This window comes from Oncorhynchus keta, chromosome 13 (assembly GCF_023373465.1).
Source record: "Oncorhynchus keta strain PuntledgeMale-10-30-2019 chromosome 13, Oket_V2, whole genome shotgun sequence".
Lineage (NCBI taxonomy): Eukaryota > Metazoa > Chordata > Actinopteri > Salmoniformes > Salmonidae > Oncorhynchus > Oncorhynchus keta.
The window spans coordinates 1,955,143-1,981,114 of record NC_068433.1 but is presented as its reverse complement, the minus strand read 5'-3'; the positions used below and the strand labels follow the sequence as shown (position 1 = coordinate 1,981,114).

Genomic DNA, 25,972 nt, shown 5'->3' with positions numbered 1-25,972 from the left:
TACTAGTAACATGATTGATGGTGAAATGTGATTTTACATACTAGTAACATGATTGATAGTGAAATGTGATTTTACATACTAGTAACATGACTAGTGAAATGTGATTTTACATACTAGTATCATGATTGATGGTGAAATGTGATTTTACATACTAGTAACATGACTGATAGTGAAATGTGATTTTGCATACTAGTAACATGATTGATAGTGAAATGTGATTTTACATACTAGTAACATGATTGATGGTGAAATGTGATTTTACATACTAGTAACATGATTGATAGTGAAATGTGATTTTACATACTAGTAACATGACTAGTGAAATGTGATTTTACATACTAGTATCATGATTGATGGTGAAATGTGATTTTACATACTAGTAACATGACTGATGGTGAAATGTGATTTTACATACTAGTAACATGATTGATAGTGAAATGTGATTTTGCATACTAGTAACATGACTGATAGTGAAATGTGATTTTACATACTAGTAACATGATTGATGGTGAAATGTGATTTTACATACTAGTAACATGATTGATAGTGAAATGTGATTTTACATACTAGTAACATGATTGATGGTGAAATGTGATTTTACATACTAGTAACATGATTGATAGTGAAATGTGATTTTACATACTAGTAACATGACTAGTGAAATGTGATTTTACATACTAGTATCATGATTGATGGTGAAATGTGATTTTACATACTAGTAACATGACTGATGGTGAAATGTGATTTTACATACTAGTAACATGATTGATAGTGAAATGTGATTTTGCATACTAGTAACATGACTGATAGTGAAATGTGATTTTACATACTAGTATCATGATTGATAGTGAAATGTGATTTTGCATACTAGTAACATGATTGATAGTGAAATGTGATTTTACATACTAGTATCATGATTGATGGTGAAATGTGATTTTACATACTAGTAACATGATTGATGGTGAAATGTGATTTTACATACTGGTATCATGATTGATGGTGAAATGTGATTTTACATACTAGTAACATGATTGATGGTGAAATGTGATTTTACATACTAGTAACATGATTGATAGTGAAATGTGATTTTACATACTAGTAACATGACTAGTGAAATGTGATTTTACATACTAGTATCATGATTGATGGTGAAATGTGATTTTACATACTAGTATCATGATTGATGGTGAAATGTGATTTTACATACTAGTAACATGATTGATGGTGAAATGTGATTTTACATACTAGTAACATGACTGATAGTAAAATGTCGGAATTGATTTTTGTTTAACAAACCTGTTCGTTCTCACACTTGGTGTAAATCTTTGCATTCACCATCACATGTACTTGAAATTATATCGTGAAATACATTTTCATTATAATGCTATTGTACAATTCTTTCAAATGTCCCATACCATATACATTTTTATGAAATTGTGCACATGAATAGATATTAAGTTAACTTTGAATGACCGTAAATTGAACCTTTACAGCCTATGGACTTTGTTATATATATATATGCCATTTAGCAGACGCTTTTATCCAAAGCGACTTACAGTCATGTGTGCATACATTCTATGTATGGGTGGTCCCCCGGGGATCGAACCCACTACCCTGGCGTTACAAGCTCCATGCTCTACCAACTGAGCTACAGAAGGACCATGTTGATGTCAGTCTTCATTGGAGACTACCTGTGCTGAGGTACATCTACAAGATGGTGGCTGGCAGACTTTAAATACATGCGGCAGCGTAGCCTAGTGGTTAGAGCGTTGGACTAGTAACCGGAAGGCAGTTAACCCACTGTTCCCAGGCCGTCATTGAAAATAAGAATATGGTCTTAACTGACTTGCCTGGTTAAATAAAGGTAAAATAAAAAATAAAAAAATATCAATGGCACTAAGCTGTTTTTGTTTTTTCCTTTTTGTTTGCTGTCACAATTTACCGAAATATAATAATGAATAAGTGATTAATAAGGAGCATCCAGACGTTGCACAAACCATTTATTTGTAACTATAATGAAAAAAGATAAATGCAACCTGTAAAGTTTTTGGTCCCGTTTTTCATGAGCTGAAAGAAAAGATCCCAGGAATATTCCATACGCACAAAAATATAATTTCTCTCATTAAATGCACAAATTTGTTAACATCCCTGTTAGCGAGGGTTTCTCCTTTGCCAAGATAATCCATCCACCTGACCAGTCTGGTATATCAAGAAGCTGATTAAACAGCATGATTATTACACAGGTGCACCTTGTGCTGAGGAGTATTCCTGTTTGTAATAAAGCGCTTTTTTGGAGAAAAACTGATTGGCTGGGCCTGGCTCCCAAGTGGGTGGGCCTGGCTCCCAAGTGGCTGGGCCTGGCTCCCAAGTGGGTGGGCCTGGCTCCCAAGTGGCTGGGCCTGGCTCCCAAGTGGGTGGGCCTGGCTCCCAAGTGGCTGGGCCTGGCTCCCAAGTGGGTGGGCCTGGCTCCCAAGTGGGTGGGCCTGGCTCCCAAGTGGGTGGGCCTGGCTCCCAAGTGGCTGGGCCTGGCTCCCAAGTGGGTGGGCCTGGCTCCCAAGTGGGTGGGCCTGGCTCCCAAGTGGCTGGGCCTGGCTCCCAAGTGGGTGGGCCTGGCTCCCAAGTGGCTGGGCCTGGCTCCCAAGTGGGTGGGCTGTAATTAGGTTTCACCAGATAGGCTGTATTTAGGTTTCACCAGATAGGCTGTAATTAGGTTTCACCAGATAGGCTGTAATTAGGTTTCACCAGATAGGCTGTAATTAGGTTTCACCAGATAGGCTGTATTAGGTTTCACGTTCCGGTCGTTGTTTTTCGTATCGTTATTTCATGTGTCACTTTTCCTATTAAAGATCACGAGTAACAAACACGCTGCATTTCGGTCCGACTCTCTTCCTTCAACAGACGAACGCCGTTACACCCCCCTCTCTCTCTCTCTCTCTCTTTACCCTTCTCTCTTACCCCCCCCCTCTCTCTCTCTCCCTCTCTCTTTACCCTTCTCTCTTACCCCCTCTCTCTCTCTCCCTCTCTCTTTACCCTTCTCTCTTACCCCCCTCTCTCTCTCTCTCCCTCTCTCTTTACCCTTCTCTCTTCCCCCACCCCCTCTCTCTGTCTCTCCCTCTCTCTTTACCCTTCTCTCTTACCCCCTCTCTCTCTCTCTCTCTCTCTCTCTCTCTCTCTCTCTCTCTCTCTCTTTACCCTTCTCTCTTACCCCCTCTCTCTCTCTCTCTCTCTCTCTCTTTACCCTTCTCTCTTACCCCTCTCTCTTACCCCCTCTCTCTCTCTCTCTCTCTCTCTCTCTCTCTCTCTCTCTCTCTCTCTCTCTCTCTCTCTCTCTCTCTTTACCCTTCTCTCTTACCCCCTCTCTCTCTCTCTCTCTCTCTCTCTTTACCCTTCATTCTTACCCCCCCCTCTCTCTCTCTCTCTCTCTCTCTCTCTCTCTCTCTCTCTCTCTCTCTCTTTACCCTTCTCTCTTACCCCCCCCTCTCTCTCTCTCTCTCTCTCTCTCTTTACCCTTCTCTCTTACCCCCTCTCTCTCTCTCTCTCTTTACCCTTCTCTCTTACCCCCCCTCTCTCTCTCTCTCTCTCTCTCTCTTTACCCTTCTCTCTCACCCCCTCTCTCTCTCTCTCTCTTTACCCTTCTCTCTTACCCCCCTCTCTCTCTCTCTCTACCCTTCTCTCTTACCCTTCTCTCTTACCCCCCCTCTCTCTCTCTCTCTCTCTCTCTTTACCCTTCTCTCTTACACCCCCTCTCTCTCTCTCTCTCTCTCTCTCTTTACCCTTCTCTCTTACCCCCTCTCTCTCCCTCTCTCTTTACCCTTCTCTCTTACCCCCCCTCTCTCTCTCTCTTTACCCTTCTCTCTTACCCTCTCTCTCTCTCTCTCTCTCTCTCTCTCTCTCTCTCTCTCTTTGCCCTTTCTCTTACCCCCTCTCTCTCTCTATCTCTCTTTACCCTTCTCTCTTACCCCCTCTCTCACACTCTCTGTCTCTCTCTCTTTCCCCCTCTCCCTGTCTCTCTCTACCTCTCTCTCTTCCCCATCTCTCTCTCTTTCCCCCTCTCCCTGTCTCTCTACCTCTCTCTCTTCCCCATCTCTCTCTCTCTCTCTTTACCCTTCTCTCTTACCCCCCTCTCTCTCTCTTTCCCCTTATCTCTTACACCCTCTCCCTCTCTCTCTCTCTCTCTCTCTCTCTCTCTCTCTCTCTCTCTCTTTACCCTTCTATCTTACCCCCTCTCTCTCTCTCTTTCTCTTTACCCTTCTTTCTTACCCCCTCTCTCTCTCTCTCTCTTCCCCCATCTCTCTCTCTCCACCTCTTTCTGTCTTTCTCTTTTCCCCTCTCAATTCGATTCAATTCAAGGGGCTTTAATGGCATGGGAAACGTGTTAACATTGCCAAAGCAAGTGAGGTAGATACTAAAAGATACAAAAGTGAAATAAACAATACAAATGAACAGTAAATATTACACATACAGAAGATTCAAAACAATGGTCCTTCTGTAGCTCAGTTGGTAGAGCATGGCGCTTGTAACGCCAGGGTAGTGGGTTCGATTCCCGGTACCACCCATACGTAGAATGTATGCACACATGACTGTAAGTTGCTTTGGATAAAAGCGTCTGCTAAATGGCATATATTATTATTATATTATATTATTATTATATTATTATTATATTAATAAAGACATTACAAATGTCGTTTTACGTATATATACAGTGTTGCAACGATGTACACATGGTAAAGGGTACACAAGGGAAAATAAATAAGCAGAAATATGGGTTGTATTTACAACGGTGTTTGTTCTTCACTGGTTGCCCTTTTCTTGTGGCAACAGGTCACAAATCTGGCTGCTGTGATGGCACACTGTGGTATTTCACCCAGTAGATATGGGAGTTTATCAAAATTGGGTTTGTGGATCTGTGTAATCTGAGGGAAATATGTGTCTCTAATATGGTCATACATTGGACAGGAGGTTAGGAAGTGCAGCCCAGTTTCCACCTCATTTTGTGGTTAGTGAGCACATAGTCTGTCTTCTCTTGAGAGCCAGGTCTGCCTACGGCAGCCTTTCTCAATAGCAAGGCTATGCTCACTGAGTCTGTACATAGTCAAAGCTTTCCTTAAGTTTGGGTCAGTCACAGTGGTCAGGTATTCTGCCACTATGTACTCTCTGTGTAGGGCCAAATAGCATTCTAGTTTGCTCTGTTTTTTTGTTAATTGTTTCCAATGTGTCAAGTAATTATCTTTTTGTTTTCTCATGATTTGGTTGGGTCTAATTGTGCTGCTGTCCTGGGGCTCTGTGGGGTGTGTTTGTGTTTGTGAACAGAGCCCCAGGACCAGCTTGCTTAGGGGACTCTTCTCCAGGTTCATCTCTCTGTAGGTGATGGCTTTGTTATGGAAGGTTTGGGAATCGCTTCCTTTTAGGTGGTTGTAGAATTTAACGTCTCTTTTCTGGATTTTGATAATTAGCGGGTATCGGCCTAATTCTGCTCTGCATTATTTGGTGTTCTACGTTGTACACAGAGGATATTTTTGCTGAATTCTGCATGCAGAGTCTCAATTTGGTGTTTGTCCCATTTTGTGAAGTCTTGGTTGGTGAGCGGACCCCAGACCTCACAACCATAAAGGGCAATGGGCTCTATGACTGATTCAAGTATTTTTAGACAGATCCTAATTGGTATGTTGAAATGTTATGTTCCTTTTGATGGCATAGAAGGCCCTTCTTGCCTTGTCTCTCAGATGGTTCACAGCTTTGTGGAAGTTACCTGTGGCGCTGATATTTAGGCCAAGGTATGTATAGTTTTTTGTGTGCTCTAGGGCAACGGTGTCTAGATGGAATTTGTATTTGTGGTCCTGGCGACTGGACCTTTTTTGGAACACCATTATTTTGGTCTTACTGAGATTATCTGTCAGGGCGCAGGTCTGGCAGAATCTGTGCAGAAGATCTAGGTGCTGTAGGCCCTCCTTCGTTGGTGACAGAAGCACCAGATCATCAGCAAACAGTAGACATTTGACTTCAGATTCTAGTAGGGAGAGGCCGGGTGCTGCAGACGTTTCTAGTGCCTACGCCAATTCGTTGATATATATGTTGAAGAGGGTGGGGCTTAAGCTGCATCCCTGTCTCATCCCGGCCCCGTGGGAAGACATTTGTCTGTTTTTTTGCCAATTTTAACTGCACACTTGTTGTTTGTGTACATGGATTTTCTAATGTCGTATGTTTTACCCCCAACACCACTTTCCATCAATTTGTATAGCAGACCCTCATGCCAAATTTGTCTCCACTTTTGTGGATTGGGGTGATCAGTCCTTGGTTCCAAATATTGGGGAAGATGCCAGAGCTAAGGATGATGTTAAAGAGTTTTAGTATAGCCAATTGGAATTTGTTGTCTGTATATTTGATCATTTCATTGAGGATACCATCAACACCACATGCCTTTTTGGGTTGGAGGGTTTTTATTTTGTCCTGTAACTCATTCAAGGTAATTGGAGAATCCAGTGGGTTCCGGTAGTCTTTAATAGTTGATTCTAAGATTTGTATTTGATCCTGTATATGTTTTTGCTCTTTATTCTTTGTTATAGAGCCAATCAGATTGGAGAAGTGGTTTATCCATACATCTCCATTTTGGATAGATAATTCTTCGTGTTGTTGTTTGTTTAGTGTTTTCCAATTTTCCCAGAAGTGGTTGGAGTCTATGGATTCTTCAATTACTTTGAGCTGATTTCTGACGTGCTGTTCCTTCTTTTTCCGTAGTGTGTTTCTGTATTGTTTTAGTGATTCACCATAGTGAAGGCGTAGACTCAGATTTTCTGGGTCTCTATGTTTTTGGTTGGACAGGTTTCTCAATTTCTTTCTTAGATTTTTGCATTCTTCATCAAACCATTTGTCATTGTCGTTAATTTTATTCAGTTTTCTATTTGAGATTTTTGATTTAATAGGGAAGCTGAGAGGTCAAATATACTGTTAAGATGTTCTACTGCCATGTTTACACCTTCACTATTACAGTGGAACTTTTTACCCAGGAAATTGTCTAAAAGGGATTGAATTTGTTGTTGCCTAATTGTTTTTTGGTAGGTTTCCAAACTACATTCCTTCCATCTATATCATTTCTTAATGTTACTCAGTTCCTTTGGCTTTGATGCCTCATGATTGAGTATTGCTCAGTAGACTGTGATTTTGCTGTGGTCTGATAGGGGTGTCAGTGGACTGACTGTGAACGCTCTGAGAGACTCTGGGTTGAGGTCAGTGATAAAGTAGTCTACAGTACTACTGCCAAGAGATGAGCTATAGGTGTACCTACCATAGGAGTCCCCTCAAAGCCTACCATTGACTATGTACATACCCAGGATGCGACAGAGCTGCAGGAGTTATGACCTGTTTCTGTTGGTTATGTTGACATAGTTGTGCCTAGGGGGCAATTGTGGGAGGGAATGCTGTCACCTAAATGGGGTGTGGGCATGGTTGACGTGGGGGGGTATTGATTGGTGGGGGTGTGGATGTGTCTGGGGGTGAGAACTCTTGGCGTGGGTCCTCTATGTGTAGGTCCAGGGGGTGGTCCCGCAGGTCTGGGAGGGGGTCCCGCAGGTCTGGGAGGGGGTCCCGCAGGTCTGGGAGGGGGTCCCGTAGGTCTGGGAGGGGGGCCCGCAGGTCTGGGAGGGGGTCCCGCAGGTCTGGGAGAGTGTCCCGCAGGTCTGGGAGGGGGTCCCGCAGGTCTGGGAGGGGGTGTCTATTGATCTGTTGCTCCTGTGTGAAGTGTTGGGGATACGTTTGAGAGCGATGTCCTTTAGAGTCCGGGCAAAGGTGGGCACTGCTGCCTTGTAGAGGTGGACCTGGTCATAGAGGCTGTTCAAGTCCAGGGTGGAGTGGTGGGCCAGGAAAACATTTGGTTTTGAGGCACAGTCATGGGAAATACTTGTGTTTACCTCTCTCTCTCTACCTCTCTCTCTTTTCCCCTCTCTCTACCTCTCTCTCTATTCCCCTCTCTCTACCTCTCTCGCTTTTCCCCTCTCTCTACCTCTCTCTCTATTCCCCTCTCTCTACCTCTCTCTACCTCTCTCCATCACTGTGCAATCAGAGGGAAAAAAAACTCTGAACCACCTTTACTCCACACACAGAGACTCATACAAAGATCTCCCTCGCCCTCCATTTGGTAAATCCGACCACAATTCTATCCTCCTGGTTCCTGCTTACAAGCAAAAATGAAAGTGACTATAAAAAAGCAGTCAGATGAAGCAGATGCTAAACTACAGGGCTGTTTTGCTATCAGACTGGAATATGTTCCCGGGATTCTTCCGATGGCATTGAGGAGTACATCACTTCAGTCACTGGCTTCATCAATAAGCGCATCGATTACGTCATCCCCACAGCGACCATACGTACATACCCCAACCAGAAGCCAAGAATTACAGGCAACATTCGCACTGAGCTAAAGGATTGAGCTGCCGCTTTCAAGGTGCGGGACTCTGAAGTTTATAAGAAATCCTGCTATGCCCTCCGACGAACCATCAAACAGGAAAAGCATCAATACAGGACGAAGATTGAATCATACTACACCGGCTCCGATGCTCATCGGATGTGGCAGGGCTTGCAAAATATTACAGACTACAAAGGGAAGCACAACCGAGAGCTGCTCAGTGACACGAGTCTAGCAGACGAGCCAAATCACTTCTATGCTTGCTTCGAGGCAAGCAACACTGAGGCATGCATGAGAGCTGTCAGGATTTGGCCAGGGTTGTTCATGTTTTTGGTCACTAGATGCCCCCATTGTGCCTTTTGACCTTTTGTTTTCCCTTGATCCCCATTATTATTTGCACCTGTGCCTCGTTTCCCCTGATTGTATTTAAACCCTTTGTTTTACTCAGTTCTTTGCTCTGTGTTTGTATGTTAGCACCCAGCCCTAGTACTCTGTGAGCTCTTGTTGATCCCGGTGGACTCTCTTGTGGAGTTCTGTTTTTTGTTCTTGTTTGTTTGTTTTTGAGTATCTTTTGAGGCTTTTTCACCTTGTGGATTTGCCTTTTTGTCTTGGAGGATTGCCTTTGTTCTTGTGGAATTCCTTTTGAGGTTGTGGAGTTACATGTTTTCCTGAAGAACTTCACTTTTTACTTCATTAAATACACCGTCTCAAGTACTGCTGTGTCTGCCTCATCTTCTGGGTTCTGCTGACTATTCGTGGCTCAGTTGGTTTAGTGACTGTTTCTCACTCCGGAGACCCGGGTTCGTAACCGGGTCCTAGCAGGGTCAACATACACAAGGCTGCGGGGCCAGACGGATTACCAGGTCATGTGCTCCGGGGATGTGCTGACCAACTGGCAGGTGTCTTCACTGACATTTTCAACATGTCCCTGATTGAGTCTGTAATACCAACATGTTTCAAGCAGTCCCTGTGCCCAAGAACAAGAAGGCAACCTGCCTAAATGACTACAGACCCGTAGCACTCAGGTCCGTAGCCATGAACAGGGCGACCCCGCCCTGTGCAACTGGGTACTGGACTTCCTGACGGTCCGCCCCCAGGTGGTGAGGGTAGGTAACAACATCTCCACTCCGCTGATCCTCAACACTGGGGCCCCACAAGGGTGAGTTCTCAGCCCTCTCCTGTACTCCCTGTTCACCCACGACTGCTTGGCCATGCACGCCTCCAACTCAATCATCAAGTTTGCGGACGACACTACAGTGGTAGGCTTGATTACCAACAACGACGAGATGGCCTACAGGGAGGAGGTGAGGGCCCTCGGAGTGTGGTGTCAGGAAAATACCCTCACACTCAACGTCAACAGAACAAAGTAGATGATCGTGGACTTCAGGAAACAGCAGAGGGAACACCCCCTTATCCACATCGACAGGACAGTAGTGGAGGGGGTAGTAAGTTTTAAGTTCCTCGGCGTACACATCACGGACAAACTGAATTGGTCCACCCACACAGACAGCTTCGTGAATAAGGCGCAGCAGCGCCTCTTCAACCTCAGGAGGCTGAAGAAATTTGGCTTGTCACCAAAAGCACTCACAAACTTCTACGGATGCACAATCGAGAGCATCCTGTCGGGCTGTATTGCTACGGCAACTGCTCCGCCCACAACCGTAAGGCTCTCCAGAGGGTAGTGATGTCTGCACAACGCATCACCGGGGGCAAACAACCTGCCCTCCAGGACACCTACACCACCCGATGTTACAGGAAGGCCATAAAGATCATCAAGGACATCAACCACCCGAGCCACTGCCTGTTCACCCCGCTATCATCCAGAAGGCGAGGTCAGTACAGGTGCATCAAAGCTGGGACCGAGAGACTGAAAAACAGCTTCTATCTCAAGGCCATCAGACTGTTAAACAGCCACCACTAACATTGAGTGGCTGCTGCCAACACACTGACTCAACTCCAGCCACTTTAATAAGGGAATTGATGGAAATTGATGTAAAAAATATATCACTAGCCACTTTAAACAATGCTACTTAATATAATGTTTACATACCCTACATTACTCATCTCATATGTATATGTATATACTGTACTCTATATCATCTACTGCATCTTTATGTAATACATGTATCACTAGCCACTTTAACTATGCCACTTTGTTTACATACCCTACATTACTCATCTTATATGTATATACTGTACTCGATATCATCGACTGCATCTTGCCTATGCCGTTCTGTACCATCACTCATTCATATATCTTCATGTACATATTGTTTATCCCTTTACACTTGTGTGTATAAGACAGTAGTTTTGGAATTGTTAGGTTAGATTACTCGTTGGTTATTACTGCATTGTTGGAACTAGAAGCACAAGCATTTCGCTACACTCGCATTAACATCTGCTAACCATGTGTATGTGACAAATAAAATAGTATTTTATTTTATTTGATGAAGTGCTTTGAAAGGCTGGTAATGGCTCACATCAACACCATTATCCCAGAAACACTAGACCCACTCTAGTTAGACCAGTCTGTTGTTCCCACATGTTTCAAGAGGGCCGCCATTGTTCCTGTTCCCAAGAAAGCTAAGGTAACTGAGCTAAACGACTACTGCCCCACAGCACTCACTTCCGTCATCATGAAGTGCTTTGAGAGACGAGTCAAGGACCATATCACCTCCACCCTACCTGAAACCTTAGACCCACTCCAATTTGCATATTGCCCCAACAGATCCACAGCTGATGCAATCCCTATTGCACTCCACACTGCCCTTTCCCACCTGGACAAAAGGAACACCTATGTGAGAATGCTGTTCATTGACTACAGCTCAGCGTTCAACACCATAGTACCCTCAAAGCTCATCACTAAGCTAAGGACCCTGGGACTAAACACCTCCCTCTGCAACTGGATCCTGGACTTCCTGACAGACCAGGGGGTAAGAGTAGGTAACAACACATCTGCCAAGCTGATCCTCAACACTGGAGCTCCCCAGGGGTGCCTGCTCAGTCCCCTCCTGTACTCCCTGTTGACCCATGACTGCATGGCACAACTCCATCATTAAGTTTGCAGACGACACAACAGTGGTAGGCCTGATCAACGGTACACATACATACTACCTCAATTGGCCAGACCAACCAATTGGCTAACAGTGCCCCCGCACAACTGGACGATCTGCATTGTGTCCCGCCACCAACCACCCGCCAACCCCTCTTTTTACGCTACTGCTACTCTCTGTTCATCATATATGCATAGTCACTTTAACCATACCTACATGTACATACTACCTCAATCAGCCTGACTAACCGGTGTCTGTATGTAGCCTTGCTATTTTTATAGCCTTACTACTGTATATAGCCTCTCTACTGTATATAGCCTCTCTACTGTATATAACCTCTACTGTATATAGCCTCTCTACTGTATATAGCCTCTCTACTGTATATAGCCTCTCTACTGTATACAGCCTCTCTACTGTATGTAGCCTCTCTACTGTATATAACCTCTCTACTGTATATAGCCTCTCTACTGTATACAGCCTCTCTACTGTATACAGCCTCTCTACTGTATGTAGCCTCTCTACTGTATATAGCCTCGCTACTGTATATAGCCTCTCTACTGTATATAGCCTCTCTACTGTATATAACCTCTCTACTGTATATAGCCTATCTACTGTATATAGCCTCTCTAACGTATATAGCCTCTCTACTGTATATAACCTCTACTGTATATAGCCTCTCTACTGTATATAACCTCTCTACTGTATATAGCCTATCTACTGTATATAGCCTCTCTACTGTATACAGCCTCTCTACTGTATATAACCTCTACTGTATATAGCCTCTACTGTATATAGCCTCTCTACTGTATATAGCCTCTCTACTGTATATAACCTCTACTGTATATAGCCTCTCTACTGTATATAGCCTCTCTACTGTATATAGCCTCTCTACTGTATATAGCCTCTCTACTGTATATAGCCTCTCTACTGTATATAACCTCTACTGTATATAGCCTCTCTACTGTATATAGCCTCTCTACTGTATGTAGCCTCTCTACTGTATATAACCTCTCTACTGTATATAACCTCTCTACTGTATACAGCCTCTCTACTGTATATAGCCTCTCTACTGTATATAGCCTCTCTACTGTATATAGCCTCTCTACTGTATATAACCTCTCTACTGTATATAGCCTATCTACTGTATATAGCCTCTCTACTGTATACAGCCTCTCTACTGTTATTTTTCACTGTCTTTTTACTGTTGTTTTATTTCTTTACTTACCTATTGTTCACCTAATACCTTTTGTGCACTATTGGTTGGAGCCTGTAAGGAAGCATTTAACTGTTGTATTCGGCGCCCGTGACAAGTACACTTTGATTTGATTTCTCAACTAAACCTATTTTTACCTGTTTTTGATGCTTCTGTTTTTCTAATGAGCTTAACTTCACCCTCTCGTGGTTTTCCTTTGACCTACTACAGTAGTGGGCTATACTTCAAACAACATGCAGGCAGCTATTCTTTCTCTTCTTCTCAGGAAACGAATAGAGACTAATAGACATGTCACACAGTCTGCCTGCAGACCAAACATCCCATGTCCAGAAGCTACTAGTCAATCTATACATTTTATACATTCCATCTTCTTTTAAATTTTCCTCTCACTTGATCTCGCTTGCTCTCTTTCTCTCTCTTATTCTCTCCTTCTCTCTCTCTTCCTGTTTTGCCAAATAAGGAGACAGACTAGCACCAATCAGACACTGACAGCTATGGTTCGACGAGGTTAAGAACTCTTCTAGTTAAAGGTTGCGTGTGTGTGTGTGTGTGTGTGTGTGTGTGTGTGTGTGTGTGTGTGTGTGTGTGTGTGTGTGTGTGTGTGTGTGTGTGTGTGTGTGTGTGATGTTTGTGACCACTTCCTCTCATCTCTCGTCTTCATTCTCTCAAAATGAGTCAGGAAGCCGGAGTATCGTTAGCTACAGGAAGTCTGTGTGTGTTTACTGATCAACTTCTCATTTCCCATAGTTCAGCCCTTTCACTGGCAAGTCTATATGTAATCTTCAGGTGAATGCTTACACAGAAGTGTATGTGTGTGTCTACATGCTCCATCACTGGCTCCCAGAATGTGTGTGTGTGTGTTAGAAAAGGAGAGAGACAAGAAGGGGACAGAAGGAGAGAGAGAAGAGGAGAGATGGAGAGAGAGAAGAAGAAGGGGAGAGATGGAGAGAGAGAATAAGAAGGGGAGAGAGAGAAGAAGAAGGGGAGAGATGGAGAGAGAAGAGGAGAGATGGAGAGAGAAGAAGAAGGGGAGAGAGAGAGAAGAAGAAGGGGAGAGATGGAGAGAGAGAATAAGAAGGGGAGAGAGAGGAGAACGGGAGAGATGGAGAGAGAAGAGAACGGGAGAGAGAGAGAAGAAGAAGTGGAGAGATTGAGAGAGAAGAAGAAGGGGAGAGATGGAGAGAAGAAGAAGGGGAGAGAGAGAAGAAGAAGGGGAGAGAGAGAAGAAGAAGGGGAGAGAGAGAGAAGAAGAAGGGGAGAGATGGAGAGAGAAGAAGGGGAGAGATGGAGAGAGAAGAAGGGGAGAGAGAAGAAGGGGAGAGAGAGAGAAGAAGAAGGGGAGAGATGGAGAGAGAAGTAGGGGAGAGAGAGAAGAAGAAGGGGAGAGAGAAGAAGAAGGGGAGAGATGGAGAGAGAAGAAGAAGGGGAGAGAGGTAGAGAGAAGAAGAAGGGGAGAGATGGAGAGAGAAGTAGGGGAGAGAGAGAAGAAGAAGGGGAGAGAGAGAGAAGAAGAAGGGGAGAGATGGAGAGAGAAGAAGAAGGGGAGAGATGGAAAGAGAAGAAGGGGAGAGAGAGAGAAGAAGAAGGGGAGAGATGGAGAGAGAAGAAGGGGAGAGATGGAGAGAGAAGAAGGGGAGAGAGAGAGAAGAAGGGGAGAGGTAGAGAGAAGAAGAAGGGGAGAGATGGAGAGAGAAGAAGAAGGGGAGAGAGGTAGAGAGAAGAAGAAGGGGAGAGATGGAGAGAGAAGTAGGGGAGAGAGAGAAGAAGAAGGGGAGAGAGAGAGAAGAAGAAGGGGAGAGATGGAGAGAGAAGAAGAAGGGGAGAGATGGAAAGAGAAGAAGGGGAGAGAGAGAGAAGAAGAAGGGGAGAGATGGAGAGAGAAGAAGGGGAGAGATGGAGAGAGAAGAAGGGGAGAGAGAGAGAAGAAGGGGAGAGAGAGAGAAGAAGAAGGGGAGAGGTAGAGAGAAGAAGAAGGGGAGAGATGGAGAGAGAAGTAGGGGAGAGAGAGAAGAAGAAGGGGAGAGAGAGAGAAGAAGAAGGGGAGAGATGGAGAGAGAAGAAGAAGGGGAGAGATGGAGAGAGAAGAAGGGGAGAGAGAGAGAAGAAGAAGGGGAGAGATGGAGAGAGAAGAAGGGGAGAGATGGAGAGAGTCCAGAGAGTGTGTGTCTGTACATGTTGTGTACAAGGTCTGCCTGAAGGGTTGGATTCTGTAGCTGTGTGTGTAATTGCACTTGCAGTAACACGCCCCTGATACTGTGTGCAATGCTACTCTCTCCCCTGATTAGAAGACAGGTTAGGATACTAGTATCAAATCAAATCAAATGTATTTATCAAGCCCTTCGTACATCAGCTGATATTGCAAAGTGCTGTACAGTGCTGTGTAGAAAAACTCCCTAGAAAGGCCAAAACCTAGGAAGAAACCTAGAGAGGGACCAGGCTATGTGGGGTGGCCAGTCTTCTTCTGGCTGTGCCGGGTGGAGATTATAACAGAACATGGCCAAGATGTTCAAATGTTCATAAATGACCAGCATGGTCAAATAATAATAATCACAGTAGTTGTCGAGGGTGCAACAAGTCAGCACCTCAGGAGTAAATGTCAGTTGGCTTTTCATAGCCGATCATTAGGAGTATCTCTACCGCTCCTGCTGTCTCTAGAGAGTTGAAAACAGCAGGTCTGGGACAGGTAGCACATCCGGTGAACAGGTCAGGGTTCCATAGCCGCAGGCAGAACAGTTGAAACTGGAGCAGCAGCATGACCAGGTGGACTGGGGACAGCAAGGAGTCATCAGGCCAGGTAGTCCTGAGGCATGGTTCCAGGGCTCAGGTCCTCCGAGAGAGAGAAAGAAAGAATTAGAGAGGGCATACTTAAATTCACACAGGACACTGGATAAGACAGGAGAAGTACTCCAGATATAACAAACTGACCCTAGCCCCCCGACACATAAACTACTGCAGCATAAATACTGGAGGGGTCAGGAAACACTGTGGCCCCGTCCAAAGACACCCCCTGATAGGATACATCAGTCCTTCTGTGGCTCAGTTGGTAGAGCATGGCGCTTGCAACGCCAGGGTAGTGGGTTCGATTCCCGGGACCACCCATACGTAGAATGTATGCACACATGACTGTAAGTCGCTTTGGATAAAAGCGTCAGCTAAATGGCATATATTATTATTATTATTATTCTCTCCCCTGATTGGAAGACAGGTTAGGATACATCAGTCCTTCTCTCCCCTGATTGGAAGACAGGTTAGGATACATCAGTCCTTCTCTCCCCTGATTGGAAGACAGGTTAGGATACATCAGTCCTTCTCTCCCCTGATTGGAAGACAGGTTAGGATACATCAGTCCTTCTCTCCCCTGATTGGAAGACAGGTTAGGATACATCAGTCCTTCTCTCCCCTGATTGGAAGACAGGTTAGGATACATCATTCCTTCTCTCCCCTGATTGGAAGACAGGTTAGGATACATCATTCCTTCTCTCCCCTGATTGGAAGACAGGTTAGGATACATCAGTCCTTCTCTCCCCTGATTGGAAGACAGGTTAGGATACATCAGTCCTTCTCTCCCCTGATTGGAAGACAGGTTAGGATACTTCTACAAACTGTATGCCTTTCAGCCAAAGTGCCTTACAGTAGTGGGTGAATACATTTTGTTATGGATGTTCCTGGGAATCGAACCCACTGTCCTGGCAGTGCAAGAGCCATGCTCTACCAGCTGAGCCACCACTTTCTGACTCTTGTGATTCTCCCAAAGCGTGTCTCTTTCTGCTCGTCAGTTCTAGTCCTCCTTCTCTCTGTCAGCTCATCGCTTCTTTCTCCCCTCCATCTTGTGTTCTCAAGTACTCCTCCCTACCCTTTCTCCCCCTCTCTTCTATAAGGTTACAGGATGTGGTTCTTGCATGTGTGTCTGTCTGTCTGTCTGTCTGTCTGTTTGTGTCTGTCTGTCTGTTTCTGTCTGTCTGTCTGTCTGTCTGTCTGTCTGTCTGTCTGTCTGTCTGTCTGTCTGTCTGTCTGTCTGTCTGTCTGTCTGTGTCTGTCTGTCTGTCTGTCTGTCTGTGTCTGTCTGTGTCTGTCGTCTGTCTGTCTGTCTGTTTGTCTATCTGTTTGTGTCTGTGTCTCTGTCTGTCTGTGTCTCTGTCTGTGTTTCTGTCTGTGTTTCTGTCTGTCTGTCTGTCTGTCTGTCTGTCTGTCTGTCTGTCTGTCTGTCTGTGTGTGTGTGTCTGTGAGTGTCTGTGAGTGTGTGTGCATGCTTTACCCGCGATACACACACCTTCAAACAATAACACCTGGATTCAGGAAACTGACCAAGAGGCCTGCAGTCTGACCAGACAGTTCTGAGCCATCACTCACTCACTCACTCACTCACTCACTCACTCACTCACTCACTCACTCACTCACTCACTCACTCACTCACTCACTCACTCACGGAAGCACGCACGCACACACACAGTGAGTTCTGCTGGGACAGGTCTGAGAATCCCAGAGGTGTGTGAAGGACTGTGTGGAATGCTGTGCATATGCAGAAAGAGAACTGTCAACTTAACCATGACCGTTCTAAAATAAATATTGGACATGTTTTAGTGGGAATAAAATATAAATTACCTACAATTTAACAACAAATAATTTAACGGAAAATTTGTAGGAAAAGTGTATACTAGTTTGTAATTGGTGTTGTCATAAATATTAACACTTCTAATGCTTTTAGATCGCCAAAACCAAGAGAGCAGAACTTCCTCAAGAGAATGCCAGGACGTTGTTTGCAGCAGCATGTTACTATGTAAATCCCCGTGTGCTTCTGAGAGTCCGCTGACCCGTTCATCAGGACACAACGGTATGAAACGTTTAATGAAAGGGTAATGGTGCTGTACTGAATGACCAGTTGTTCTGAACGACCAGTTGAAAATCGTTGTAATTAAGGTGACCCGGAGGGGACTGGTCTAGAGTGCTGCTGTACGAATTTTGCTGCAGCCTACGAGACTGTTGAATAAATGTTTTTTGGGGGGGGGAAAGGGGCCTTCAGTACTCTACATAACAGAATGAAACGTTGAGTGAACTGAACGCAGCCCGGATTTTCTCTGCCTGAATGAGGAAGTCCGGAGGAGTGGGCGCGACACCGTATATAATCGCGCGCCTGCTCTTCCTCCTGCTTCACTCCCCGGTCCCTGCGAGCCGCTCAGGTAAGAACTTTATTCTACACATTGGCCTACACGTCTTTATGACTATTTGTTCTCTGTGGTGATTTGTGTTACATTCTACGTTTTAATCCCACTGTTAAGATTTTATGCAGTAGGAATGTTGAGAATGTTTGTTCCTCTTCTCCCTCTCCCTCTCCTCCACCCCACCTCTCCCTCTCCCTCTCTTCCACCCCACCTCTCCCTCTCCTCCACCCCACCTCTCTTCTCCCTCTCCCTCTTGTCCACCCCACCTCTCCCTCTTGTCCACCCCACCTCTCCCTCTTGTCCACCCCACCTCTCCCTCTTGTCCACCCCACCCTCCCTCTTGTCCACCCCACCTCTCCCTCTTGTCCACCCCACCTCTCCCTCTTGTCCACCCCACCTCTCCCTCTCCTCCACCCCACCTCTCTTCTCCCGCTCCCCTCTCCTCCACCCCACCTCCCCTCTCCTCCACCCCACCACTCTTCTCCCGCTCCCTCTCCTCCACCCCACCTCTCCCTCTCCTCCACCCCACCTCTCCCTCTCCTCCACCCCACCCCCTCCCTCTCCTCCACCCCACCCTCCCTCTCCTCCACCCCACCTCTCCCTGTCCTCCACCCCACCTCTCCCTCTCCTCCACCCCACCTCTCTTCTCCGTCTCCCTCTCGCCCACCCCACCTCTCTTCTCCGTCTCCCTCTCGCCCACCCCACCTCTCTTCTCCGTCTCCCTCTCGTCCATCCCACCCCACCTCTCTTCTCCGTCTCCCTCTCGTCCATCCCACCCCACCTCTCTTCTCCGTCTCCCCCTAGTCTATAGGTATTTATAGTCAAATCAGTGCTGTAGAACCATGGCGTGGGATGGCTATATAACCAACCTGATGTCGGGAACACCTCCCTTTGTGCAAGAGGCAGCGATCTGTGGTTCTGAAGTGGGGAAGGAGTCGGTCTGGGCCTCAACACCTGGAGGTCAACTGGCTAATGTGACGGTAAGTAGGCTAGCTAACGTGTGTGTGTGGTGTACCTAGTCATAGGTGTCTAATTGTGGCGGCTGTTGACGTGACGGTTGGCTTAATGGTTTACTAGTTTGGGGGTTTGATGTTTCCTGGCAGCTCTGACATCAGGGGTGAGTTTTTCTGTAGTTGACCAACCAGGGAGTAGCCAACTGACAGGGAGGGGTGGAGAGAGAGAATTGCATTGCTTTGACAATGCTAACATGTGTTTCCCATGCCAATAGAGCCCTTGAATTCAATTGGAGGGGGCAATTTTGACACGGTCACATCAACAAGCAGTTGGTTCTGGTTCTTTATAAACAGTATAGAATATTTTGTCAAGTTATTACTCTCTGTGACCTTGTATTGTGAGGACTCTCCTGACTTCTGGAAAAAGTGTTCAAATGAGACTGTGGCATTACTTAACTATTCATACTGCAGAATGGTGTCTGTGCTAGTTCCGTGTTTTCAGTTAGATTCTCAGCTCCTTATTTGGTCATGTTGCACACAGCAACTTGAGCCACACACACCGCAACATATAGGAAGTGAAGAGAGCCTCTTCTGAGCCACTTCCCCCATCGAGAACGTCTGCCACACACACCTACAGCCAGTCACATGAGGAGCATGAAGATGTGTGTGTGTGTGTGTGTGTGTCACAGACATTTTCAGGGTTAGGAAAGCTCAGGGTGGTGGGTGTGGTGTTTGTAAACAAACCTGCAGTCTTTCTCCAGAATGCTCTAACTCTGTCTCACACACACACACACGCGCGCACACGCACGCACACAAATGATTGAGCAAACGGTAGGCATGCAGATTACCCAAGAGGAGAGAGGGAGACATTTTGGTAGAAGAGAATCATCGTCAATGTCCAGAGTTTCTTTGACAGTTTCTCTGAAACAGGCAAGTCTCTCCCCCTTCCCCCTCTTTCTCTCTTCCCTCTCTCTCTTTCTTCTCTCTCCCTCCTCTCTTATCTCTTCCCCCTCTCTCTCGCTCTCTCGTGGTTACATTTTCAGGAAGTCAGTTGAACTCTGAAGACAACATCGTGTGTTTTGAGGACAAGTCAGTACTTGTGCAGAGTTCTCCTCTCTTTCCCCTGTCAGGACTTGCATAGTCTTTCTCTCTCTCCATTTTGTTTTTCTTTCTTTCTCTCTCGCTCTCTTTCCACCTCTTCTCTCAATCTCTCTGTTGCGTGTGCGTGTGTCTGTGAGTGTACATGCTTGCACGCGTGTGTGTTTGTGACCACTTCCTCTCAGTGCTGAAGTAATCTCTAGACTGTTGGTAGTAACATAGTGGTGAAATACTGTCTCTTAGTGGTGAAGTGCAGTACCACTGGAGATAGATGGACTATAGCTAACTCAGGGGCATTGTGGTTAAAGACTGGTAGGTTGGGGGTTTCATCCCCAGTTAAATTATCCACACTGACAATACCAAACACGTTTCGCAGGCAGTTTGCTGATATCGTTCATGATGATAAGTAGCTTGTAGTAGAGAAATGTGAAGTTTGAAATTAAAAAGTTAGCCCTTTATGGCTGTTAATGGGACAATTGATGGCTACAACCGTCCAACTAGTAGTACTAGTTTAAAGGAGAATAACAAACAGCTTCACATTAATGTTTTAAACTTCTCCTTCCTTATCGCATCAATTCAGAAAATGTATCCTGATATGGATATTTGTCCCAGCTCTGTTAGGGAGACCGATTAGTGGTAAGGCACTTCCTTAGACTAGTGTCCTGTCCAGGGGGTGTCCTGTACATCAAGCTGTCTCTCTACAGAAACAGGAGATAGACTAGTGTCCTGTCCAGGGGGTGTCCTGTACATCAAGCTGTCTCTCTACAGTAACAGGAGATAGACTAGTGTCCTGTCCAGGGGGTGTCCTGTATGGGCAGTTCTGGCTGGGACGAGGCTTATGGGCAGTTCTGGCTGGGACGAGGCTTATGGGCAGTTCTGGCTGGGACGAGGCTTATGGGCAGTTCTGGCTGGGACGAGGCTTATGGGCAGTTCTGGCTGGGACGAGGCTTATGGGCAGTTCTGGCTGGGACGAGGCTTATGGGCAGTTCTGGCTGGGACGAGGCTTATGGGCAGTTCTGGCTGGGACGAGGCTTATGGGCAGTTCTGGCTGGGACGAGGCTTATGGGCAGTTCTGGCTGGGACGAGGCTTATGGGCAGTTCTGGCTGGGACGAGGCTTATGGGCAGTTCTGGCTGGGACGAGGCTTATGGGCAGTTCTGGCTGGGACGAGGCTTATGGGCAGTTCTGGCTGGGACGAGGCTTATGGGCAGTTCTGGCTGGGACGAGGCTTATGGGCAGTTCTGGCTGGGACGAGGCTTATGGGCAGTTCTGGCTGGGACGAGGCTTATGGGCAGTTCTGGCTGGGACGAGGCTTATGGGCAGTTCTGGCTGGGACGAGGCTTATGGGCAGTTCTGGCTGGGACGAGGCTTATGGGCAGTTCTGGCTGGGACGAGGCTTATGGGCAGTTCTGGCTGGGACGAGGCTTACTTAGCTATAGCAAAACATTTACACATATTTAGTTTGTGTGTTTGTGTATCGGGTCTAAACTGGAGGTTCAGGATGGGGCATGACTGGACTGGAAGTGTTGGAATTCCTTAGCTGGAATTCTGGGACATTTTGGGGGGAGGGGAGAGAGGGAGAGTTAGAGAGAAAGGTGAGGGGGGGTAGAGGGAGGAGAAGAAGAAGAAGAAGAAGAGATTGATGGGAGTGAAAAGTTTGAATCCTTCTAAAAAAATAGCAGGAACTTGTTTGAGCATGTACTTTATATTTTCCTGTCTCCCCTCTCTGAGGGTGTGTATAATTAAAAAATGTTCATATATACTGTATCATAAGAAATACTGCAGTCATCCACGAGATATTTTTCTATTTACATAGATGATGTAAATACGGCTAGTTAATGTAAATACGGCTAGTTAATGTAAATACGGCTAGTTAATGTAAATACGTCTAGTTAATGTAAATACGGCTAGTTAATGTAAATACGGCTAGTTAGGCTGTAGGTGACTGGGTCCGCGAGGCTGTAGGTGACTGGGTCCGTGAGGCTGTAGGTGACAGGGTCCGTGAGGCTGTAGGTGACAGGGTCCGTGAGGCTGTAGGTGACAGGGTCCGTGAGGCTGTAGGTGACTGGGTCCGCGAGGCTGTAGGTGACTGGGTCCGCGAGGCTGTAGGTGACTGGGTCCGCGAGGCTGTAGGTGACTGGGTCCGCGAGGCTGTAGGTGACTGGGTCCGCGAGGCTGTAGGTGACTGGGTCCGCGAGGCTGTAGGTGACTGGGTCCGCGAGGCTGTAGGTGACTGGGTCCGAGGCTGTAGGTGACTGGGTCCGCGAGGCTGTAGGTGACTGGGTCCGCGAGGCTGTAGGTGACTGGGTCCGCGAGGCTGTAGGTGACTGGGTCCGCGAGGCTGTAGGTGACTGGGTCCGCGAGGCTGTAGGTGACTGGGTCCGCGAGGCTGTAGGTGACTGGGTCCGCGAGGCTGTAGGTGACTGGGTCCGCGAGGCTGTAGGTGACTGGGTCCGCGAGGCTGTAGGTGACTGGGTCCGCGAGGCTGTAGGTGACTGGGTCCGCGAGGCTGTAGGTGACTGGGTCCGCGAGGCTGTAGGTGACTGGGTCCGCGAGGCTGTAGGTGACTGGGTCCGCGAGGCTGTAGGTGACTGGGTCCGCGAGGCTGTAGGTGACTGGGTCCGCGAGGCTGTAGGTGACTGGGTCCGCGAGGCTGTAGGTGACTGGGTCCGCGAGGCTGTAGGTGACTGGGTCCGCGAGGCTGTAGGTGACTGGGTCCGCGAGGCTGTAGGTGACTGGGTCCGCGAGGCTGTAGGTGACTGGGTCCGCGAGGCTGTAGGTGACTGGGTCTGCGAGGCTGTTTGCACACCAGTGAGTTGAGTTAACTTTGTAGTGCGTCTAGCTCAGGGCTGCCCAACCCTGTTCCTGGAGAATTTAGTACATCTGATTGTACTTATTAGCTGACCCTGACCTTTATTAACTGACCCTGACCTTTATTAGCTGACCCTGACCTTTATTAGCTGACCCTGACCTTTATTAGCTGACCCTGACCTGTATTAGCTGACCCTGACCTTTATTAGCTGACCTTTATTAGCTGACCTTTATTAGCTGACCTTTATTAGCTGACCCTGACCTTTATTAGCTGACCTTTATTAGCTGACCTTTATTAGCTGACCCTGGCCTTTATTAGCTGACCCTGACCTTTATTAGCTGACCCTGACCTTTATTAGCTGACCTTTATTAGCTGACCCTGACCTTTATTAGCTGACCCTGACCTTTATTAGCTGACCTTTATTAGCTGACCTTGACCTTTATTAGCTGACCTTTATTAGCTGACCCTGACCTTTATTAGCTGACCCTGACCTTTATTAGCTGACCTTTATTAGCTGACCCTGACCTTTATTAGCTGACCTTTATTAGCTGACCCAGACCTTTATTAGCTGACCTTTATTAGCTGACCTTGACCTTTATTAGCTGACCTTTATTCGCTGACCCTGACCTTGGTTGTGTTCCCCTACTCGGACTTTGCATTCATCAACCAATGGTTGTGCCACGTCATCGACAGTGCAGTCAGACACCAGATTGCTCTAACATTATGTGTTTAGCGGATAGATAAAATACCTATCCAGGCGTAAGATCTCGAATGTGTCAGAAACATTAAGCAGGGAAACAACCCTTGTCTAGCTGAATCAGATTCGTTAGGTTATGGTTGGACTAACCCTACAGTACAGAAGGGTAGATCTCCAGGAACAGGGTAGATGTCCAGGAACAGGGTAGATGTCCAGGAACAGGGTAGATGTCCAGGAACAGGGTAGATGTCCAGGAACAGGGTAGATGTCCAGGAACAGGGTAGATGTCCAGGAACAGGGTAGATGTCCAGGAACAGGGTAGATGTCCAGGAACAGGGTAGATGTCCAGGAACAGAGTAGATCTCCAGGAACAGAGTAGATCTCCAGGAACAGAGTAGATCTCCAGGGACAGGGTAGATCTCCAGGGACAGGGTAGATCTCCAGGGACAGGGTAGATCTCCAGGGACAGGGTAGATCTCCAGGGACAGGGTAGATCTCCAGGGACAGGGTAGATCTCCAGGGACAGGGTAGATCTCCAGGGACAGGGTAGATCCCCAGCTGTAGAATAACTCTACTACCACTAGGTGGCACTGCAGGGTGTTGACGGCAACAGAGACAGGAGTAGCAGTGGCAATGTGCATTGAATGTGACTGTTAGTGAAATGAGTGAGCTTCTGCATAGCTTGATGATGAGTTGATTAGTGAACTCAGCTGTGTAGTGCGAAGGCACAAACAAAAATGTCCCTCTGTCACCCTCTCTCCAACTTTTCTACCATGTGTAATGTGCATACTGAATGTCTGTAGACCATTGAAATGTATGAGGGATGCAGCCAGTCCTCCAGGTTGTGCAGCAGCTCCTACATTATTTGATGAGAACTCTGATGGGTCTGTGTGTTTTTATGACAAAGTATTGATTCCCTCCCCCAGGTTGCAGAGATCAAGGCGATGATGTCATTGGATCGTTCTCCTCTCTTCGCCAGTGGTCTTCATCTCGGTGGGAACAAGTGTACTGTCCTGAGAGATAATCTCCACTCTGACGAGGACAACACTTTAGATGTTAAGATGAGGCCCACTGCTACTGATCCCCTCTCCTACAGCATCACCATCGCAAAGAGTCTAAAGAGTACGAACCACACACACACAAACACACACACGCACGTCATCTGTACATCATCCGATGTTGTCCTGTATTGGATTATACCGTTTATTAGGTACACCAGCCGGGACAGTTTATTAGGTACACCACCCGGGACAGTTTATTAGGTACACCACCCGGGACAGTTTATTAGGTACACCACCCGGGACAGTTTATTAGGTACACCACCCGGGACAGTTTATTAGGTACACCACCCGGGACAGTTTATTAGGTACACCACCCGGGACAGTTTATTAGGTACACCACCGGGACAGTTTATTAGGTACACCACCCGGGACAGTTTATTAGGTACACCACCCGGGACAGTTTATTAGGTACACCACCCGGGACAGTTTATTAGGTACACCACCCGGGACAGTTTATTAGGTACACCATAATATTTGTTCATATTGAAAAAGGTAATATGTTCTAAAGGAGTGTCTCGCTCTTTCTATCCCTCTCGCTCTTTCTATCCCTCTCGCTCTTTTTATCCCTCTCGCTCTTTCTATCCCTCTCGCTCTTTCTATCCCTCTCGCTCTTTCTATCCCTCTCGCTCTTTCTATCCCTCTCGCTCTTTCTATCCCTCTCGCTCTTTCTATCCCTCTCGCTCTTTTTATCCCCCTCTCAGCTCTGATCATTGTTAAAGGGATGAAGGACATTCCTGGAGGAAAGATCAACATAAAGGCCTCCGACATGAAGCAATACCTGAGGACGAATGGCTACTAACGCTTGACCCCTGACCCTGACACTCCCCTTAGATACTGGTCTTGGTTCAGTTTAGCATTCCCCCACTAACGGTTAAGGTTAGGGTCTGTTAAGGTCTGTGCCTAGTGGAAATGTCATCCCAGCAGCCTCAGTGCCTTGTTGTTTTTGATGATGATGATATGCAAATGATCAAACATGTGAAATTATCATAGTGGCAAATAAACAGATTTATTCTAAGAAAATATTTATTTTGACTGATTTAATTATTTATTGAGGAGAATGTACTTACTGTGATGTGTAGTTAAATGACTAAAATGTTAATGGTAAGTGTGTCGGTGTGTGCTCTGTGTCTTTCTCTATATCCATATGTATAACCAGGGCACGCTGCAGTGTTCAACCTGGGGACTGTTAACCAACTCAACAGTTACATATGTACAGTTACCTACGTACAGTTACCTACGTACAGTTACCTACGTACAGTTACCTACGTACAGTTACCTACGTACAGTTAACTACGTACAGTTAACTACGTACAGTTAACTACGTACAGTTAACTACGTACAGTTAACTACGTACAGTTAACTACGTACAGTTAACTACGTACAGTTACATATGTACAGTTACATATGTACAGTTACATATGTACAGTTACATATGTACAGTTACATATGTACAGTTACATATGTACAGTTACATATGTACAGTTACATATGTACAGTTACATATGTACAGTTACATATGTACAGTTACATAC

General features: G+C 46.2%; 1 protein-coding gene and 2 long non-coding RNA genes across 3 annotated transcripts; 2 read left to right on the top strand and 1 right to left on the bottom strand.

The window, feature by feature from the left end:
* The first annotated feature begins 17,678 nt into the window (after nt 1–17,678).
* Nucleotides 17,679–25,462, top strand: LOC118379032 (profilin-1-like). The gene is made up of 4 exons (XM_035766034.2): nt 17,679–17,838; nt 18,625–18,800; nt 24,306–24,501; nt 25,142–25,462. The coding sequence occupies exons 2-4, from the start codon at nt 18,663–18,665 to the stop codon at nt 25,237–25,239; spliced, it is 432 nt and encodes a 143-aa protein (XP_035621927.1). The 5' UTR covers nt 17,679–17,838; nt 18,625–18,662; the 3' UTR covers nt 25,240–25,462.
* Nucleotides 17,824–18,372, bottom strand: LOC127906593 (uncharacterized). The gene is made up of 3 exons (XR_008061995.1): nt 18,295–18,372; nt 18,174–18,239; nt 17,824–18,130 (listed from the first exon to the last, which is right to left on the bottom strand). It is a non-coding gene; the product is annotated as an uncharacterized LOC127906593 (long non-coding RNA).
* Nucleotides 21,130–24,299, top strand: LOC127906591 (uncharacterized). The gene is made up of 4 exons (XR_008061978.1): nt 21,130–21,811; nt 21,860–21,907; nt 21,956–22,099; nt 22,146–24,299. It is a non-coding gene; the product is annotated as an uncharacterized LOC127906591 (long non-coding RNA).
* Nucleotides 25,463–25,972: the final 510 nt, after the last annotated feature.

Bases quoted from the DNA above. Each gene is read 5' to 3' on its own strand.
- LOC118379032 (XM_035766034.2), top strand. From the start codon at position 18,663: ATGGCGTGGGATGGCTATATAACCAACCTGATGTCGGGAACACCTCCC. The intron at 18,801-24,305 runs GTAAGTAGGCTA...TCCCTCCCCCAG, and splicing joins GTCAACTGGCTAATGTGACG to GTTGCAGAGATCAAGGCGAT. The intron at 24,502-25,141 runs GTACGAACCACA...TCCCCCTCTCAG, and splicing joins CATCGCAAAGAGTCTAAAGA to CTCTGATCATTGTTAAAGGG.